This window comes from Camelus ferus, chromosome 9 (genome assembly GCF_009834535.1).
Source record: "Camelus ferus isolate YT-003-E chromosome 9, BCGSAC_Cfer_1.0, whole genome shotgun sequence".
Taxonomy (NCBI): domain Eukaryota; kingdom Metazoa; phylum Chordata; class Mammalia; order Artiodactyla; family Camelidae; genus Camelus; species Camelus ferus.
In genome coordinates this window covers 9,512,583-9,531,629 of record NC_045704.1, presented here as the reverse complement: position 1 = coordinate 9,531,629, position 19,047 = coordinate 9,512,583, and the positions used below count along the sequence as shown (strand labels likewise).

The 19,047-nt window shown below is 53.9% G+C and overlaps 2 protein-coding genes across 5 annotated transcripts; both read right to left on the bottom strand.

Annotated features, from left to right (window-relative positions):
- Nucleotides 1–2,661: 2,661 nt before the first annotated feature.
- Nucleotides 2,662–14,203, bottom strand: TNNT1 (troponin T1, slow skeletal type). Of its 3 annotated transcripts, XM_032487897.1 has the most exons (14): nt 14,129–14,203; nt 12,714–12,756; nt 12,591–12,604; nt 12,286–12,312; nt 12,017–12,049; nt 11,211–11,232; nt 9,365–9,428; nt 8,956–9,072; nt 8,656–8,733; nt 6,762–6,875; nt 6,402–6,511; nt 3,924–4,014; nt 3,779–3,819; nt 2,662–2,803 (listed from the first exon to the last, which is right to left on the bottom strand). In XM_032487897.1, the coding sequence occupies exons 2-14, from the start codon at nt 12,743–12,745 to the stop codon at nt 2,758–2,760; spliced, it is 789 nt and encodes a 262-aa protein (XP_032343788.1). In that variant the 5' UTR covers nt 12,746–12,756; nt 14,129–14,203; the 3' UTR covers nt 2,662–2,757. The 3 variants fall into 3 exon arrangements, with proteins under 3 accessions (XP_032343788.1, XP_032343790.1, XP_032343789.1); XM_032487899.1 differs by lacking the exon at nt 12,017–12,049 and having other exon boundaries at nt 14,129–14,181; XM_032487898.1 differs by lacking the exons at nt 12,017–12,049; nt 14,129–14,203 and having other exon boundaries at nt 12,265–12,312.
- Nucleotides 14,204–15,571: 1,368 nt separating this feature from the next.
- Nucleotides 15,572–19,031, bottom strand: TNNI3 (troponin I3, cardiac type). 2 transcript variants are annotated; one of them, XM_032487932.1, is made up of 8 exons: nt 18,769–19,009; nt 18,448–18,460; nt 18,210–18,296; nt 17,717–17,758; nt 17,357–17,488; nt 16,875–16,964; nt 16,177–16,353; nt 15,572–15,733 (listed from the first exon to the last, which is right to left on the bottom strand). In XM_032487932.1, exons 1-8 carry the CDS (start codon nt 18,777–18,779, stop codon nt 15,650–15,652), a joined length of 636 nt encoding a protein of 211 aa, XP_032343823.1. In that variant the 5' UTR covers nt 18,780–19,009; the 3' UTR covers nt 15,572–15,649. The 2 variants fall into 2 exon arrangements, with proteins under 2 accessions (XP_032343823.1, XP_032343825.1); XM_032487934.1 differs by lacking the exon at nt 16,875–16,964 and having other exon boundaries at nt 15,579–15,733; nt 18,769–19,031.
- Nucleotides 19,032–19,047: the final 16 nt, after the last annotated feature.

The window sequence follows — 19,047 nt, the reverse complement described above, 5'->3', positions numbered from 1 at the left end:
GGATTTTTGTCTTTTGTGCACTCCCAGTTCCCAGTACCCGAAACTGAGCCTAATAGAACGCGATCGAAAATAGTTTTGTTTGAATGAATGAATGAATGGATTCCCTAGGTCGTGGGAAACACCAGGACACCATGGGAAATTGAGTCCACAACCCTTAGATCATGAAGACAATTCTCTTCCAAGCCTCCCCGGTGATCGCCCAGGGCATGCTGGGAAGTAAAGCTTGCTTTACAAAGATCATGGCCATCGGTCGCTGGGCACGCTGGGAAATGTAGTCCGTAAGGCCATGCCCCTGAAGGTACAGTTGGTCCCAGGTAGAATCTGAAAGCACCCCAAGACATCAGGCTCAAAGGCAAGAGAAATCCAGAGTCCCTAATGGCAACCCCTGGATCACATCCGGAAAAGAACCCAAGAGGCGAGGTCCTCAATGACAAGGCTCTCAGAACCTTCACTGCCCCCTCCTTCTACAGCTAGCACACTGGGACGTGGAGCACGCTGGGAAATGTAGTCCGAGCACTACACCCTCACAAAACATGCTGGGATTTGTAGTCTGGCGCGAGGAGTGCGAATACATGGAGGGCGAATGGTCTCACACATAGCACTCTGAAATCCGAAATAATCCTCATCTTAGGTACTCTGCACCTAAATCTTCATTGGGAAAGAGCCGGGCACTTTGCGAACCTAACAAAGGCCCATCAAAATCGCACAGAAAGGTGCTGAAATCCAGACAGAGGCAACAGACTTTTTTTCCCCCAAGGGACGTTGGAGCAGCCTACCCACTCTAAGTCCTTGGGCCTGTGCAAAGAAACAAACTACAAGTCCCATGAGGCTTGGGGACCGCCGCGATGGATACAGAGGGGAGAGCAGTCCTAGTGGATCTTGGGATGTGTAGTCCCTAAGTCCCACACTTCCCACTTAACACGCACACCCACCTCCTTCTCCGAGGAGCTTAAATCATCCATCTGTCGTTAGGGTTCCTGTGCATGACTGTGATAATTGTTATATCGCAAGCTGGGTCTAATGGGCCACGTAGAACAAGGGCTATATTCCCAGCCTCCTTGAAGCTGGAGATAGTTATATAATTAACTTCCACCAGTGGGATTGAGTGGGTGGGAGACTGTCTCTGCCTTCCATTTTGCCCGCTCCTACTGTCTGTAAAGAAGGCTGACAGGTCAGTCTCATTGTCTTAATTGACTCGGGCTCTTCCGAGGAAAATACCACAGACCACGTGGCTTAAACAAGGGCCATTTACTTCTCATGGTTTTCTGGTGAGAACCTTCCTCCTGACTTATAGATGGCCACCTACTGGTGTGTCCTCACATGATGGAGAGAGGTCTCTGGTCTCTTCATCTACGTATAAGGACACTAATTCCATCATGGGGGGCCCACCCTCAAGCCCTCAACTAAACCTGATGACCTCCCCAAGGCCCTACCTCCCAACACCAGTCCACTGGAGCTTCAACATATGGCTTTTGGGGAGGAGACGGGGGAGACATCCAAGCCTTCAGTTCCCAGCACTTACCCTCTGACAAAGGCAGCAACATCGTGGGGATGGTAGACACAAACGAAGGAACCCATGCCCGGACTTCACAAAACAGCCCCATCTCAACTCTGACTCAACTATTTTGTCTAAACAGCAGTAATTGGTAGATTTGAGGCCCAGGAGCCAGACCTTCATGCTCATTACTATAAGTTCTGTTTTGAAAGTCATAGAGGCACACCAGCAAATGGTGGGCAATAATTTGTCACAAAGCGACCCTCCCAGAGACAGCGTTGCAAATGTTTTTATTTGGCTGGGTTTTACATTTGTAAATTCAGATGTAATTCCCATCCTGAAAAAGCTACCATTTCAAAGGGTGCAATTCAGTGGGTTTGTTTTTTTTTTTAAATCTAGTCACAAGGTTGTGCAGCCATGACTACTACCGAATTCCAGAGCATCTTCACCACCCCTCACAAAGAAACACCATTTCTTAAGCCATCGCCATCACCACCACCACCACCGCCACGTTCCTCCCTTCCTCCAGTCCCTGGAGACCACTACTCACTTCCTGCCTTGGTGGACTTGCCTTCTGGGAATTTCGTATCGATGGAATCCCACAAGATGTGGTCTGGCTTCTTTCACACGTGATGATTTTGAGATTTGTCTGCGTTGTAGCCAGTGTCAGCACCTCACTTCTTTTCATGGCTCAGTGATAGTCCCTGAGATCCATGCATTGGTTAACGGACCTTTCGGTTGTTTCCACCTCTTGGCTATGGCGAATAATTCTGCTGCCAACAATCGTACGTTTTTGTGCGGATATAGGTTTTCTGTTCTCTTGGAACAGCACTGCTGAGTTCTCTGGTAACTCTACATGTAACATGTGTTTTTGTTTTTGTTTTTTAACGGAGGTACTGGGAATTGAGCCCAGGACCTCCTGCATGCTAAGCACGCGCTCTACCACTGAGCTATCCCCCCACCCCCTCTACGTTTAACTTTTCAAGGAACCACGGGACTGTTTCCCAAAGTGGCTGCACCATTTTCCATTCCCACCACAGTGTGTGAGGGTCCAACTTTTCACATCATCACCGCGGCTGTTGAGGATCAGATCAGATCGCGAGTCCCTGGCCTCGGCATTTACCCGAGTGGTAACCACGTGTTAATAATAACAATCAAAGAATTCAGCAGGTGTCTAAAAGTGTAGCGTTTATTTCAAGCCACAGATGGGGCACACACTCCAAGGGCGCCCAGGTGCCTCGGGGTGGGCCAGCGTCCCCACCTCACTTCCAGCGACCTCCAACGCGGCCCTTCCCGGCCCCCTTCCGGCTGTAGGAGAAGGAGGGTTATCAGGCAGGACTGACCCTTGAGAGGGGGCCCCTGCCCTCAATTCAGGAAGTCGATCCCCTCCAAATACCCGCCCTCCCCACCAGGGGAAGAGGCCAGCAAGTGCCTTCCCGTTGGGTTCACTGACTGGGGTGGAGCGATTAACCATCACAGGGGAAGTTGACATCAGTGCATGAGTTCAGGATGTTCATTTGGGTGCTGATAAGTGTTTATGGATACAGGGGCTGGGGAACGAAGGGATGGGTGACTGAGGGAGCAACATGCCAGAGGGGACCGGGAGGCTGGGGTGAAAGAGACAGGAGGATGGAAAATGAGAGAAAGTGAATAGAGATCAGACGGGTGGTAGGGAGGGATGCGGAGCAGCCGGGAGACCCAGCAAGAACAGGAAGAAAGGTTGACAGCTGGGCTTCTCAGCCTCAGCACTGGTGACATTTGGGCCAAATCATTCTGTGGTGGGGGCCGTCCTGTGCCTTGTAGGGTGTTGAGCAGTGTCCCTGGGCTCCACCCACCAGGTGCCAGTAGCATCCCCCTCCCCAAACATGTTCCAGACATTGCCCCGTGTCCCCTGGGGCGGGGGCGGGGCAAGACCACCCCCTCCCCAAGAACCAGTGATTTAGAGGGACATAGAAACAGGGATGGGGGGTAGGGTAGAGCTTGTGCTTAGCATGCATGTGGTCCTGGGGTCAATCCCCAATACCCGCATCAATAAATAAATACACAAATAAACCTAGTTACCTCCCCCTCCCAAAAAAGGAAAAGAAAAAAAAGCAAGGATTGAGACTCCAAGAGAGTTGGAGCGTGGAGAGAACTTTTCCCAAGAAAGAGGGACAAAGGTAGGGCCCCCAAGAAAGGGTGAGAGACTGAAACTCACAAAGTGGGGGGAAGTTAGAGGGAAGGAAAGAGAGGCCCTGAGAGTCAGAGGGAGGGGGGTGGGGCCAGGGCCCTGTTTGCACTTACAACTTCTGCGCGTGGCTGATGCGGTTGTACAGCACATTGATCTGCGGAGGCAGGAGGAGGTGCTGAGGGACAGGCCGGCCCCCTCCCGCCCCTGCCCTGCTCCATCCTGGGTCTAGCCTGGGCGCCCAGCAGAGATGGGTCTCACCTCATATTTCTGCTGCTTCAACTTGGCCATCAGGTCAAACTTCTCGGACTCCAGCTGGTGGATCCAGTCTGACAGTTCCTGGGCCTTTTCCCTGGCAGGGCAGAAGGGCAGTCATGCAAGGGAGCCAGGCCATACCCCAGGGCCTAGAGAGGTTGAGGCAGTGGTTCAAAGCCACACAGCCAGTCTCTGAGTTTGGCATGATGGGTGCTATTTTGTTAACAGCTGAGGCCACAATATTCAGAGTGAATTGTGGCAAAGGCTTTTAAATCTCTGCCCCACTTCCTCCGTATCTAAAATGGAGAGTTCATGTTTCCTTAAGGGAAAATGATGGCATGGTTTAGGGCCCAGGCCCCAGAGTCAGAAAGCCTTGGTTCCAGTACCAGCTCTGTCATTCTCTGGTTTGTGACTACAGCCAAGTGACTTCTCCTAGGATCCCATTTCCCTCTCCAGAAAAGTGGACAAATAAAACTGCAAGAGAGATGGCTGGTTGCCCACTCAGTATCTCTTCTCTCTTTGTTCTTTAGATAGAGAAATTTTTGTGGTAGGCTTAGTTTAAAAACCACTCTTCCCAATCTCCCTTGCAGGTGGGGTGGCCAGTGGGATGAAACTACATCATTGGGTGGGGCTTCCAGGTAAACCTTTGTGGCTATTCCCTTGCAATTTCTTTCTGCTGCTTGGCTGTGATGGCTGGAGCTCCAGCAGCCACACTGGACCTTGAGGTGATTTTTGAAGATGGAAATACCAGGCGAAAAATGGTGGAGTGGCCAAATTTATTCTTAACTAATAAAAATCTACTGCACTGAGCTGCTACAGGATGAGATAATAGGCATAAAGTGCCTGGCAATTATAAACACTCAGTGAAGCTCGTTGTTACTATTCTTTCTAATCTTACTAACATTCTTTGTTTTCTTTTGGCAACTAATTGTTTTCAAATGCTCTCTCCTCCATGGTGTATTTTATTTAAAAATTTTAGAGACCATCCTATGACCACTACCTAATAAATAAAACTTAGGTAACTGGAGCTCCTCAAAAAGTATGAGTGGACCCCCAATTATGAGTGGACGTGTGGTGGGGAAGGAAAAAGGAGGGGAAAAGAACATTAGCGACATGTTATTTAGTGTGAGACACTGGGATAACATGACTGAAGAGGGAGGGTACATAGCCCATGGTGGGCTGGAGCCTTCCGAGAGCCAACTCAGCACATCCTTTCCCGACCCCAAGTGTAGGGTCATCACACGGGTAGTTTGAAATCAGCAGGGAGAGGGGAGGTAGGGTGTAGCTCAGTGGTAGAACTCCTGCCTAGCATACATGAGGTCCTGTGTTCAATCCCAGCATCTTCGTTAAAAAAAAAATTAAAAATAAATAAACCTGATTACCTCTCTCCACTCAGAAAAAAATAAGAAAGAAAGAAAAAGAAATCAGTGTAGTGGGAGTATCTACACCACAGACATGAGCAAATGCTAAAATGTGGACTTTCAGCCCATGGAGATCCACTTGTTAAACATTTACCATCACAACCCTTTATAAAACAGTGAGGAAGAGCACCACTGATGGCAGCAGAGTGCCTAGGTTCTAATCCCCACTCTTCCACCTGCAAGCTGTGCAACCCTGGGAAGGTTACTTAACCTCTCTGTGCCTCAAGTTGCTCACCTTTAACATGAGGGTAATACTAATGTCTACCTGCTGCCACCATGATGATAAAGATGACGATGATAACTGATTACTACTATTATCATCTCACTGACATTTCACAGCTCTATGAGGTGTATATTTTTTTTTAAATTTTATTTGGGGGGGAGGTAATTAAGTTTATTTATTTATTGTAATGGAGGGAGTGGGGACTGAACCGAGGATTTGGTGCATGCTAACCACACACTCTACCACTGAGCTATACCCTCACCCCTCCTGTTTGAGGTAGATTTTGTTACCATATCCCCATTTTACCAATGAGGAAAGCAAGGCTCAGAGAAATTAAACATCGTGCCTAAGATCACACAGCTGGGGGTGGGGTGGCGGGCAGCACTGAGCAAGGGGTTTCAGATTTTGAGCTCCAAACCCCATCGTTGTGCCCCCTCTGGGGTGGTGAACATTTCCAAGTTTAAGGGCTGTGCCCAGGACGGAGAATTTCAAGACACGGGTGAGGCCCCTGAAGGAAAGACCTTCCCCAGCCTTTTACGGCTATCATGAGATGCAGGCTGTGCCAAGAGTGAGATAGGGCCCCGTCAGGAAGAGATCTGGCTTTAATTCAAGTGGAATTTGGGGCCCGTTTGGAGTTCCCAGGGGACATCCTTAAGACAACATGGTCACCCACAACACATGGGTCCTCTATCAGTGAAACATTCCACAGGGCAGGCTAAGGGATCAGAAGGGGAGAGACTCTTGCCCAAAGTCACAAGGCATCAGGGTTTCCACCCACCTGGCTCTGCCCGCCGGGTGCCCTTATCTACCTGTCTCCCACCCAGGCCCCCCTCCACCTACCGGAGCTGGTCCTCTCCCATGTGGTCGATGTTCAGGGGCTTTTTACGCTCAGACAGGATGCGCTGTTTCATTTCACGCCCTGTCTGGCGCTTACCCCGCTTCTGTTCTGCCTGAGGGTTGGAAGGGGACAGCTTGAGCTGGGGGTAGATCCTCCAGATGGCTCCCCATCAGGACCCAGGGGTCTATGTTCCCCGATACCATCTCCCTCAGGACCCCAGTGATCTAGACCCCAAGCCCCTCCTCCCTCAGACCCAGGGGTCCAGGCTCCCAGCACTCCTCCCCTCAGGAACCAGAAGTCTGGGCTCTCAGTCACCTCTTCCCTGGGAACCTAGACCTCAGGCCCCAGCAGATTGAACTCACCTTGACCAGGTAACCCCCAAAGTGGGCCCCCATGTTGGACAGAACCTTCTTCTTTTTGGCATCATCCTCAGCCCGCTTCTTGGCCTCTTCCTCTTCCTTCCGCATCTTCTCCTCCTGTGGGAAGAAAGGGGTTAATCCCGGGGCCTCCCCCAGGCTCCTGGATTGAGAGGGGAGGCGGTCTGAGATGGGCATATGGGAGGGGCGCTGGGTTCTGTGCTAAGTCAGACCCAAGCATGGGAGACCAGGTTGGTATGAGAACAGGCAAGGATGCAGGTGCTCCCCTCCTGGCCCCTCCAGGCCCCTCCAGGCCTGGCCCAGTGACCCCCTGCAAGTCATTCCTCCTCTCGGGGTCTTAACATCCACCCCCTCAACAGCAAAAGTTCTAGTCGGGGAGGGAGATGCTTGCTTTTTTCTTCATCCCTGCAGGCTGAAATGGCCAGTGGTGACCTTTGCTGTGTGATCTCAGTGCAGACACATACCCTCTCGGGACTTAATCTCCCTTAGTTTTATGAGACAAGAATGTCCTCAGAAGGTCAAGGAGGGTCACTGGTAATGGGAATTGGTGTGTGCGTGTGTGTGGGGGTGCCTGGAGCAGTAAAAAGGCTCTTGGCTTTGAGCCTGAGGAAGGGGTTCTAGAATGCCTTCACTGAGACTATCGCCACCAGTCTGGAAAGCCTGCATTGCATACACCAGAAATAGCGGCTTGGCCAGACCAACCCCCTGCCCCTTGGAAGGGCCCATGAGGTGGGCCTGATGTTCTTCGCTAGCCCAGCATTCCCCAGCTGAACGAGCTTCCTCTCACTGCTGTAACTTGCAAACAAATTCTGGCTTAACCAATAGTGGCTTAAAGCAATGCAAGTTTGTCATCTCCAAGTTCTGAAGTTCAGAAGTCTGAAGTGGGCCTCAGTGGGCTAAGTCAAGTGTGAGCAGGGCCGGTTCCTTCTAGAGGCTCTAGAGGAGGTTCAGGTTCCCTCCCCTGTCTTTTCCAGCTTCTAGGGGGCTGCCTGCATCCCTTGGCTCATGGCCCCTTCCTCCATCTTCAAAGGTCCTCCCTCTTATAAGGACCCTTGTGATGACATTGGACTCACCCAGAAAATCTAGGATAATCCTGTCTCAAGATCCTTGACTTAATCACATCTGTAAAGTCCCCTTCCCCATGTAAGTTCCCACATTCATAGACTTGGGACATGAGAACGTGGACATCATTGGGAGACCAGTACTTTGTCTTCCCCACCAGCTGATTCCTATTCCTTACAAGTGGTTTGAGTGAGTCAATTCCAGATGCCAATTCAGGTCATGTTTCCAAGGCCTAAAGCAACAGAAGTATCTAGCCCCTGTCCCCCAACTAGCCAGTGGGTCAATCCACAATGGACTGGCGAACAGTCTGAAAACATCCCAGGGGTTGTGCAGGAGACAGAGGGAAGAGGGGGTTAAGCCAGAGCTGCTGGTGGCCATTTGCCACCCCTGCCTAGGAACAAGGGTGTCCAGTAGGGTGACCAACCATCTGGTTTGCCTGAGACTGATGGGATGCAGGATTTTCAGGGCTCAGACCAGGGAAGTCCCAGGCAAACCAGGATGAGTTGGTCACCCCAGTATCCACAGAGAGATTAGTTAAGAGATGGGAAGAGAAAAGCTGCATCTTTGTGATATCATTTGTGTCCCTTGATCCAGCCATGCCTGAAGCAAGCTAGACTTTTTCATTTTATAAGCCAATTAAATTCTCTTTCTGCTGAATCCAGTTTGGGCTTGGGTTTCTGTCACTTCCAACAGAAAGATCTTTGAATAATACAGCATGATGACTTTCTTGGGATCACAGAGAATGTCATGAATGGAAAATGGTAATGCCTGGCTGAAAAAGGAGCATTTGGGCTCCCAGGAGGGAGGAGGCACCCACCGCCAACTTGGCCTGACGCTCGCGTTCCTTCTCGGTTCTGAAGCGCTGTTGCTCAGCTCTCTCTGCCCGGCGGCGCTCCTGGGGGAGGGAGAAGAATGAGGGGGTGCAGGGACCTCCACCTACCCCGACACATCCCTTCCCAGGCTAGGTCAAGAGTGGGGATGGACACGGACTTGGGTACATTCCCAAAGGTTTCAGCTGCAAGCCTGTACTGGACAGGAACCGCTCTCCGTGTCTCCCAAGATCCAAAGGGTGGAAAGAGGGGGCAGAGCTCAAGGAGCCCCGCCTCCCTCGACTCACAATGCGTTCTTTCAGCGCCACGAGCTCCTCTTCCTCTTTCTTCCGCTGCTCAAAATGCACGTCGATGAGCGTCTGCAGCTCCAGCAGATCTTTTTCCATGCGCTTCCGGTGGATGTCCTAAGGGACGGAGGATGGGAGCCCTGTCATTCCCAGGCGGTGCCCCAGAAGGCGCCAACCTCTCGGCACATCTGAGAAGCATCAGGAGGGGGAGCCCTTCCCAGCAAGAATCGGTAGGCTTGACTGGCTACGGAGCCAGACGGCTGCTGTGCACTATGTTTCCAGAAGATGGCAGCAAAGCATCGTGTTCGGACACTAGTGGGCTCTCAGGACGCAATTCCACAAGTGGGGGGGGGGCGCCTCTTCCTAATTTGCACCCTAATTTGCCTGGGATGGGACGTCCATTACTTACATCGAAGTCCACACGTTCCCCTTCTGGGATCTTCGGCGGGATCAGTGGAGGAACCACGGGACGGCTGAGTGGACAAAAGCGAAGAAAGACTGTGAGTAGTTTGACCTCCTTGATGGGTGGCACCAGCGACACGTGGTTCTGAGGACCTGGAATGTGACTGGTCCAGATCAGAGGGGCTGTCGGTAAGATACCCACGCTGGATTGGGTAGATGTGGTTTGGAACAAAAGAATATCAACTATTTCACTAATAATGTTTTATATTGATTAATGTTGAAATTATGAGATTTCAGCTGTAAAAAGTTGAATAAAATATGCTCCTAGGATTAAATTTACCTGTACTTGTTTTACTTTTTAAAATGTAGCTAATAAAAAAAGAAGTTTGAGTTACATATGTGGCTTGCATTGCATTTGTACTGGACAAATGGACAAATACAATTTGTGCTGCTCTGGGGGTCAGCCCCCACCCTCTCCTTGATTTCCTACCCAAAGCACTTCCATGCCCGTATTTTCTCTCTCTTTGGTTTCTAAGACACAGCACCTTCTCCTGATTCTCTTCCTATATCTCCGGCTGTCCCATCGCTGTCTCCTTGTCCCCTGATGAGAGTTTTGCCCTTTGATTCATTCATAGGATACTCTTGGGATTAATGTCATTCACTCTTATGACATTGACTATCATCCATTACTGGGGATTCATCAACTCTATCTCCACCCCAGACTCTCTCCTAAACCCCAGACTTAAGTTAACAGACATTTTCTGCTTTCGGACACACTGTGCCCCAGCTGAGCTGATCTGCCCTCTCACCTGAACCTTCATGCCAGCCTCCTCCCTGGCCTCCCAGCCTCCAGCTGTCCACCTTTGGTTCATCTTCCTTCAGGACTCCAGAGGGCCTTTCTAACACCCAGATCTAACCCTTAAGACAAAGTCCAATCAACTCAGCCTGGCATTCAGAGCCGTTCTCCATCTGGCCCCAGCCAGCTTCTCCAGTGTCTTCTCTCTTCGCACACAGACACACACCACATTTCAAGCTTCCCTGGCCATGTCATGTGCCTTCATGCCCCTGGGCCTTTGCACATGCTCTTCTCTCTGCCTGCCATGCCTCTCCCTTGATATTCTCCACCCCCTGAGGTCTTCCCTTGATGCCGAGGTACGCATGTGCTCTCTCAGCTGGGTCTGACCCTCTGCCTCCTCTGTTCAAAACCCTTTCAAGGCTCCTCAGTGCCCTGGCTTCCTAGGTCCCATCCCCCTAGGCACAGTGAAATTCACACTGCTGTCCACCCAGGTCCATAGAATTTCTGCCTCTCATGCTTGGATTGCTGCCTCCTTGCATCTCCAAGCTTTGGCCCCAATGTCATCTCCTCCGGGGCTCTTCTCCCCACTCCATGAGCTCTTATAGCCTCCACCGGTCTGCCCAGTTTGTGATCCTCCTCATCAGAATGACCTGTGTCTGCACCTGTTCCCTGAAAGACTGGCTTAGACCCAAGCCACCAGACTTTGTGCATGCCACACCACTTCCTGGTCTACAGTCTCTCTCCTTCAGCTAGCAAACACCTTGTCCCTCAGGACTCAGGCATCACCTCCCCTGGGAAGCCTTCGTGATTGCCTAGGGTCCTCTTCTGTGCTACCATTGCTGTATCTGGGTCTGTTTCACCAACAGGGCAGCCAGGGTCTGACTCGCCAAACAGTGGGAAGTTCTCTGGAAATGTTTGCTGAAAGAAGGAATCACTGTCCTATTGCCTGTTTCCATGTCTCCACTTTCCTTCTCTGCCTTTTTTGCATCCTGTCCCTGGAACTGGGGGATATATTTAGGATGACATAATTGAGGCCCCCACTCCCCTAGGATCTCACCTTGGTTTGGGGCGCTCCTCTTCTGGTAGAGGAATACAAAGAGATAATTAGCAAGAGTTCATGGGGGTGGGTGTGACACACTCATATGAGAAGAAACCAACCCCCACCCAAGCCTTGGTCCCCAAAGCCCAGTTCCCTTCTCTTGCAGCTCAGGGGGAGGGGTGAGGTGAGGGGATAAAAGAGGATAAGGGAAGTCAGGGTGGCCATAAAGGAGGGGGAGGGTCACACGCATCAGATATACATTCAGAACTGGTATGGGGATCCCCTCCCATTTCTCTGGGAACCCAGGCGTCCAAACCCCTAGCTTTTCCTTCTCCGCATCCAGAGCTCCTGCCCTCCTCCATCAAGACCTAGCAGTGCAGGGACGCCCCAAGCCCTCTCTTCACTCGCTGACCTAGCAGTTGTGTCCCCGTCCCCATTAGGAACACAAGAATCCAGACTCCCACTGCTAGACCCTTCTGCACCTCAGGCCCCAAGCTTTGAATGTATATGGAGGAGAAAAATAACAGACAGGCGAAGATGAGAAGGGGGAGGGGTGCCTCTCCGCAAACATCCAACCCTTCTATAAGTATTCCTCCAGTCTGGGGAAGAAGGTTTGGGTGTCGGTCTCTTTAAGAAGGAAGGGAACGGGTTAAAGCCTCTACGAGGCTATTTCCCTTCATGGCCACCAGAGGGCGCGCGAGCTCTCCAGGGCTTAAAGGACCGGGCCTGGGGCGGGTTACAGGGATGCGCAGGGAGTCAACGTCGAGATCAGGGCCCCGAGGGCCCGCGAAATCGCTCTCAGGAAGCGAAGCAGCCGCGGTTACCTCGCTCTGCCACCGGCTCCGGCTCCTCGGGGGCTGGGGAGGGGGCAGGAGGAGAAGCGGGGATTTGGGGAGCCAGGGGAGGGGAGCGGCCATGCCCGGATGCAGGAGGGGGAGAGAGGGGAGAGAGGGAGAGGCTGTTAAAGGAACTGAGGCCGAGGTTGTGGGGAGCCCCGTCCTCCGCCCAGCAGGCACCCTGGACCAGCGTTCCCACCCCACCCAGCCCCCGAGCCCCGTCTCCAGCTCCAGACCTGCGGAGTCCAGGGCCTCACCTTCCTCCTCCTCAGCAGCTTCCTCTTCTGGAAGGGGTGGGGGAGAGAAGAGGAGCCGTTAGGAGCCCAGGGGGTCGGGGGCGACAGGGCCTTCAGATGAGGGAACAGAGTGGGTGAGTGGGTAGAGACCCGGGCTCGGGTTCCAGTCAGCTGGGCCGGGGAACCCCCCTGGGTCTCAGCTGCATGTGCGCTCAGTGAGCTCTTCCCGTTGGCTGTACGGACCGGGACGGTGGGCATCGGTCGGGTGGGCTAAGATGCACCAAGGTGTCCCCAAGCCCCCCAAGGCCAGCCCACACTCCACTCACCTTCAGGCTGCTCCCTGAAGACCCGGGTGGGAAGGAAAGAGGGAGGAGGAGAGTTAGGCGCGTTGGAGGTGAGACATGTCTCCACCGCTCCAAGCCCCCAGCCCTCCCGGCAGCATCACTCACTCTTCATATTCCTGCTCTTCGGCGTCCGACATCTTGGTGTGACCTATGCGCCGCAGAGAACAGGCAGAATGAGGTGGGGGCCAGAGGGAGGAGGGACTGGGGCCGGACGCCTGGGTCTGAGGGAGGAAGGGGCTGGAAGGCTGGACCACTGGGTGTGAGGGAGGAGGAGGCTGTGGGCCTGGTCCCCTGGGTCTGAGGGAGGAGGGGCTGGGGGTTGGACCCCTGGGTCTGAGGGAGGAGGGGGCTGGGGGCCTGGTCCCCTGGGTCTGAGGGAGGAGGGGCTGGGGCCCCCAACTCCTAAAGACCCCTAAACCTCCGGTGAAGACAGGGCGTTGGGAGGTGTGGTCCCGGCAAAGCTCCAAGGCTGCAGCCCCCACCCCCGCAGCACAGCTGTCCTCCTTTGTCTTATGACAAGTCCATAGGAACCTGATCTGAGTCGGGATTAGGAGAAGGCATTTGGGAAGGCAGTGTCCTGAAGACAATAGCTGCTCCACCCCCAGGATCTATTTCAGGGGGGATGTCGTAGAGGGTGAAACTGAGGACATCTCCTGAGAAGCATTCGAGGAGGGGGGAGGTTTCTGGGAGAATGAATCACACCCCCTCCCCACTCCCACCCCCAGACCCCCCTCCCCTTTGGCTGCTTATCTGCCCACCTGTCCCCTCCTTTCACCTTCACCACATTGCCATGGAGGGGACAGGTCACATCAAGAGCAGCTTTGCAACAGACCTCATACTGACCCCTAAATACTTAGACCCCCAATCTCTGAGATCCCCAAGGTGCCCAGGTTAAGAGAGTCCCCCCAAATCCCAATACACACAGACCCCAATTTATGAATTCTGAAAACCATTCTGAAAACCTCATATCTTCAGACTGAGACCCCCAACTGCTACCCCAGATGATGGACCCAGACACCCTAAAATATTGACCCCTAGGTCTTGACACCCCAAATTCTGAAGCTTCAAGATCACAAGACCCCAAAATCTGGGTGCCCAAACTCAGGGGCCTGATTTATGATACCCAAAAATATGACACTACAAATTCTGGTCCCTCCAGTCCTAAGACCTGAGATCCTGAGACCTCAATTCCTAAATTCCAAGATTCTGAGAAATGCCACCCCCATCCCAGTCTTGACACCCAAACTGTCTGCCATCCAAGACTGCCATGAGACTCCCAATTTCTGAGATTCCTTCCAACTCAGACCTCTGAGGTCCCAAGATGATATATTTTGGCACCCCCAAATTGTATAACCACCCAATCCTAAAACATTTCCCTCCATCCCCAGTTCCCCTGAAGCCTGACCCGCTTAAATTCCCAGACCTTCGTTTTTCATGCCCCCTCTGCCTGGTTACCTCTTCACACGTCTCACATCTCCCACCCTCTGCCCCCTCCCCAAAGAGACAGCAGGGCTGGTTACCTGAGGCTGGGTCAGCAGAGGTGTAGGCTGGTAGGGCTGAGTATTGCCGGGCAGGCTGGAGCACCCCGTTTTATAGCCGGAGGCTCGGCCCCGCCTCTGATGACTGGGAGAGGGTTGGGGAGAGAATTCCTTTCCTCAAACACTCAGCCCGGCTCCAAGAATGCCCTGCCCCCACTCTGGCTCCAAGTTCGGGACCCAGGCACCTCCTAGCTGCTCCAAGTCCTCTCTCCCTCACCCCAAAAGCATTTCTCAGGAATTGTGGGCTGGGCCAGACCACCCTCAGGCTCCCCAGCTCACAAAGCAGGCAGCACACTCTGCTCCGAAGCCCCCAGGCTCGGCACACAGTATGTCCCTGGGGAATGCTTTTTGATGACAGGGGTACAAGGGACGATTTCTCTCCACTGGTCTCATGTCTTTCTCTGGGTCTCTCCTGGCCTCCACCTCCCATACCCCGTTTCTGTCTGTCTCTCCTTTGTCTCTGTGACTCTCCATCTGTTTCTCTGTGTGTCTGTCTCCGCTTCTCAGCCTCCGCACTCTGTCTGTCCATCACCCTGCACAGCCCTCCCCACCCCCATCTCTTTGTCTGCCACCAGGATTCCACCCTGGTGACAACAGGCGCTAAAGCAGGGAAACAGGTGTGTGTTGGGGGAGGGGGAGGGGGTGTCAGGCCCACAGGACCTCACATCCCCCACCTCCATCTGACACTGATCTTTTTTGGTATCCCCTCCCCCTTCCCAGCCAAGCCACGACCTTGAACTCTAGGGGATTCCTCACCCTTCTCAGTGGCTCTGGCTCTGGCTCTCTGTTTCCATTTCTCTGCATTTCTCCATGGCCGGCTTAGGGGCTCTCTTTGGCCTCTCTCTGTATCTCTGTGTCTCTGACTTCTTCACTCTGCATGTCTCTCCCCTCCTTCCTCTCTCTGCATTTCTGTGGATGTCTCTGCGTATCTGCTGCTGTTTGTCTGTCTTTTGATGTCTGTGTCTCCTGGTCTGTGACCTGGTTTCTGTCTGTCTTTAGCTCTGTGTCTGTCTCTACCTTTCTAGCTCGTTTTTTCGGTGGGGGGGGTCTCTTTATGTCTCTGTGGTCCTCCCTCTGTGGGTCCTCGCTTCTGCCTCTCCCAAGGCGAGGGCATCACTGGGCTTGGCTGTGTGTATCTGTTGCTCTGCTTTCCCTTTCTGTCAACTTCTTTCTATGAATCTCTGTCTCTGGCTGGCTCTCTCTCCCTGTGTCTCTGACCCAGTCTGTCTGTCCCTCCGTGTGTCTGTCTGACTTGGGCCTTGGTCTCGGCACCTCTGTGCACCCGCAAGTGGAGCAGAGGAGCTGAGAACGCCCCATATTGGAGAGCCAGCTCTGATCCTGCTGTGCCGTGTGGCTTTGGGGAGCCCTGCCCTCAGTTCTGCCTCTCTCACACCTAAGCCCACCAGAGGGTAGACACACAGCCACTCCCAGCTCAGAGAGAAGCTTTATTCCTCAGGGCCATGTCAGGGCCAGGGCCGGGGCCAGGGCCATGCATAGGCTAGCTCAGCCCTCAAACTTTTTCTTGCGGCCTTCCATCCCACTCAGGGCATCGATGTTCTTGCGCCAGTCTCCCACCTCCCGGTTTTCCTGTGGGAATGGGTCAGAGGTTAGGGTGTCTTCCTGGTCTACAGGCTCTCCAATATCTTGCCCTCATGCCTGCTGGTCCCACTCTGTTCTGGATGCCCATCCCAGAACCTGGTTCTGGAACAATTCTTGCCCCTCAGAAAATCCCTTCCAATTTGCCCCATGCATTTTCTGTCCCCCTCCTGCCCTTCCTGTCTCCTCCATGGACTTCCTGTCTCCCTCATGAACTTCCTGTCTCCCTAATATGCACTTCATCTCTTCCCCTTCCACATCCTGTCTTCCTCTTGCATTTCCTGTGCTCCTCCTATACTTCCTGTTGAGGACCCTTACCAGATACTTCTCCCCACAACTCCAAGTGTTGTCTGCCCTCAGGCTAGGCCCTAGGATTGCTGCCCCCCCCACCCTCTTCCCTAAGCACCCCCTTTCCTTGACCTAGCCACACTCACCTTCTCAGTGTCCTCCTTCTTCACCTGCTTGAGGTGGGCCCGCAGGTCTAAGGTTTCCTTAGCCCTGGCCCCCAGCAGTGCCTGCATCATGGCATCTGCAGAGATCCGCACCCTCCGCAGGGTGGGCCGCTTAAATTTGCCTCGAAGGTCAAAGATCTTCTGGTTCAGATCTGCGATCTGGGGTGGCCATAAAGGGAGGTGGAGACCTCTCCATCCACTTCCCCCTTGCCCTGCTCTTCCACCCTACACTTCCCTCCTATCCTTATCCAGGCCTCATCCAGGATCTCCGGTAGCTCAGGCTCCTCCGCCTTTGGGACAAAATCCAAGCTCCCCATCCTAGAACTGGAACCCGATCTGCCCCAGACTCATTTCTGAAAACTACTGACATATCGCAGTCCAAATACACGCATCTTACAGTTCCCTGGTCCACGCCTGAACTCACTTACCAACGCTTGAGGCTCTAGCCATACATTTTTACAAACATATTTTCTGCTTTCTCACCTTTTGGCTTTTGCATGTGCTATTCCCTCTGCCTGGAACAGCATTCCCTGACCATACTGTACTCATCCTTCTGTCCCCTCCCTCCCACGCTCATAGAGTTGTCCTGGTGTCCTGGTGTCTGCAATCATTAGCAGCCGCAAGAGCCCTGGGAATCTCACTCTGCCCTGAAGGGACCCAGATTGCCCAGTGCCTCCCACCTCTGTGATGTTCTTGGTGACTTTTGCCTCCACATCGTATCTCTCCTCGTCAACCTTGTCCACACGGGCATGGAGCTGTCGGCACAAGTCCTGGTGGAGGAATGTGGTGTGTGTAGTGGGGAGAAGACTTGGGGGTCTGGACTTCTGGGTCTGAGGGAGGACGGGATGGGGACCTGGATATCTGGTCTTGGAGGAGTAGATTGAAGCCAGAGTCTGGGGAACTGCGAACAAAGCAGAACTCTAGAGCAACTCTCCTGAGAATCTGGACTGGAGTGGGCTGGAGGAACCAACCCCTGGGTTTGGGGATTGTAGGCAGCTGAAGCCATACTTCTGAACTCCTGAGAGTAGGGACTGGGAGACTGAACCCAAAGATCCTGAGCAGAGGCATAGTAACTGTACCCCTGAGTCCCAAGGGATGCATGACTGGACACTAGGAACCTCTAATCCCGGTCTGGGCAGGAATCCCTGATTAGAGCTGGTACCTGCAGCTCGGCGAAGCCCAGACCGGCCAGCTCCAGAGGCTGGCACCGCATGCTCAGAGCACGCCCCTTCTCTGCGCGCCGCTCCTCTGACTCTCGCTCCAGCTCCTGCTTCGCAATCTGCAGCATCAGGGTCTGGGGAGAGGAGGCAGGTAACCCCAGCCCAGCCAGGATGAAGGCAGGGAAAGCCGCCCGAGCCGGCCCCGCTCTCTGACCTCAGGCCGTCTTCCAGACAACCGCCCCCTCACGTTTGGTATCAGTCTTTCCAAGGGCCCGCCCACTTACTCATCCAAAGCCCCACCCACAACTTTCAAGACCCCCTCCCGGGGAACATCGAGGCGCCCTCTTCAGGCCCATCCCCACCTTCAGCTGCAGTTTTCTCGAGGCGGAGATCTTAGATTTTTTCTGTGGGGATGAGATGGAGTAAGGAAGGATGAGGGAGGGGAAACCAAGGGTGGATGGTGGGAGGTCTTCGGAACCTGCTCCCTCAAGCCAGGTCCAGATTTAGGCCCGCCTCCACCTCCAGGCTTTGGTCTACGGGAATCCACGCCCCTCATTCCCATCCACCAATACTGGCCTCTGACTGTGGCTAGGCACTGCCCACCATCCCTAAGCAATCATATTTCCCTTGGGCAATGAGACTCGCCCATAGGCAGCTCTCACCAATCAGAGCCCGGCCCTCTGCGAAACTCCGCCCCCGAAGCGCTGTATCCGCTTGGACTCCGCCCACGACCAAAGTCCAGTTTTGGCCTTGGCTCCACCCCTCCTCCCCAAAATGCTGATAACCTAAGAATCTGAATCCAGACCTCGGGAGGCCCCGCCCCGGCCCCGCCCACCGATCTGGCCCCGCCCCCACCTTTGCATGCGGCTCCGTGGCATAGGCGCGGTAGTTGGCTGAAGAGCGGCGTCGGACCGGGGCGGGGGCGGGACGCGAGTCCCCAGCCTGGGGTTGGGAGAACGGGGCGGCGTCACCACAGGGACCTCCCCACCCAGTCCCTCGCCATGCGGTCTCCCAGGGCTGCGGCCTCTCGCCCCAAAGCCCTCCCGGCAGCGCCCTCCTCGGCTGTGCGGGTCCAGCCCACGCCCGCTCTCACCGCATTGCCGCTCCTGGAGGGAGAGAAACCAGGAAATGAGGGTTAATGGTGGGCCCGGGTCCTGTCCAGTCCGTGTCCCAAGGGACCCCAGAAGCCCCTCTGACTGAAAAGTCCGGCCCACCAGCTCCCCCTTCTCGGTTCCTAGGGGTCGGATTCTCAAACTCTTACCTCATTCCGACACCCAGGAGTCCTGTCCCTACCTCCCTTCTCAGGCCGGGAGTCCAACCTCGCAACTCTCACCGCCTCGGGAACCCGGGAGATCCCCACCCTACCCGCCACTGCCTCGGACCTCAGGAGTCCAGGTTACCAAGCTTCACTCACTGGTCCGCCATGCTGGGTCTCAGGGCAAGAGTTGGGGGACGCAGAGAAGGGGGTAAGGGGCTCTTCTTGGAAGGTCGGTGTGGGGGCGTCCGGCTGACCTTGAAGGCCCCTGGGACTTCCGTCTTGTCCGGTCTGCTCAAGCTTCACTGAGGACACTGAGATAAAGGGCGAGGACAGAGACTAAATATACTGCTGCCCCCTCCTCCCCCTTGCCCATGATTCGAGATAACGGGGCGCGTGAGGGGTGGGGCGGGCTGTGCTCCAGCTGGCTCACCCCTC

Excerpts from the sequence above, each read along its gene's own strand:
- TNNT1 (XM_032487897.1), bottom strand. The coding sequence starts at position 12,745 with ATGTCGGACGCCGAAGAGCAGGAATATGAAGA. Across the intron at positions 9,429-11,210 it reads GAGGAGCGCCCCAAACCAAG|CCGTCCCGTGGTTCCTCCAC; the intron begins GTGAGATCCTAG and ends TTGTCCACTCAG. Across the intron at positions 4,015-6,401 it reads ATGGGAGAGGACCAGCTCCG|GGAAAAGGCCCAGGAACTGT; the intron begins GTAGGTGGAGGG and ends CTGCCCTGCCAG.
- TNNI3 (XM_032487932.1), bottom strand. Across the intron at positions 17,759-18,209 it reads CCACGGAGCCGCATGCAAAG|AAAAAATCTAAGATCTCCGC; the intron begins GTGGGGGCGGGG and ends TCATCCCCACAG. Across the intron at positions 16,965-17,356 it reads TGGGCTTCGCCGAGCTGCAG|GACTTGTGCCGACAGCTCCA; the intron begins GTACCAGCTCTA and ends TTCCTCCACCAG.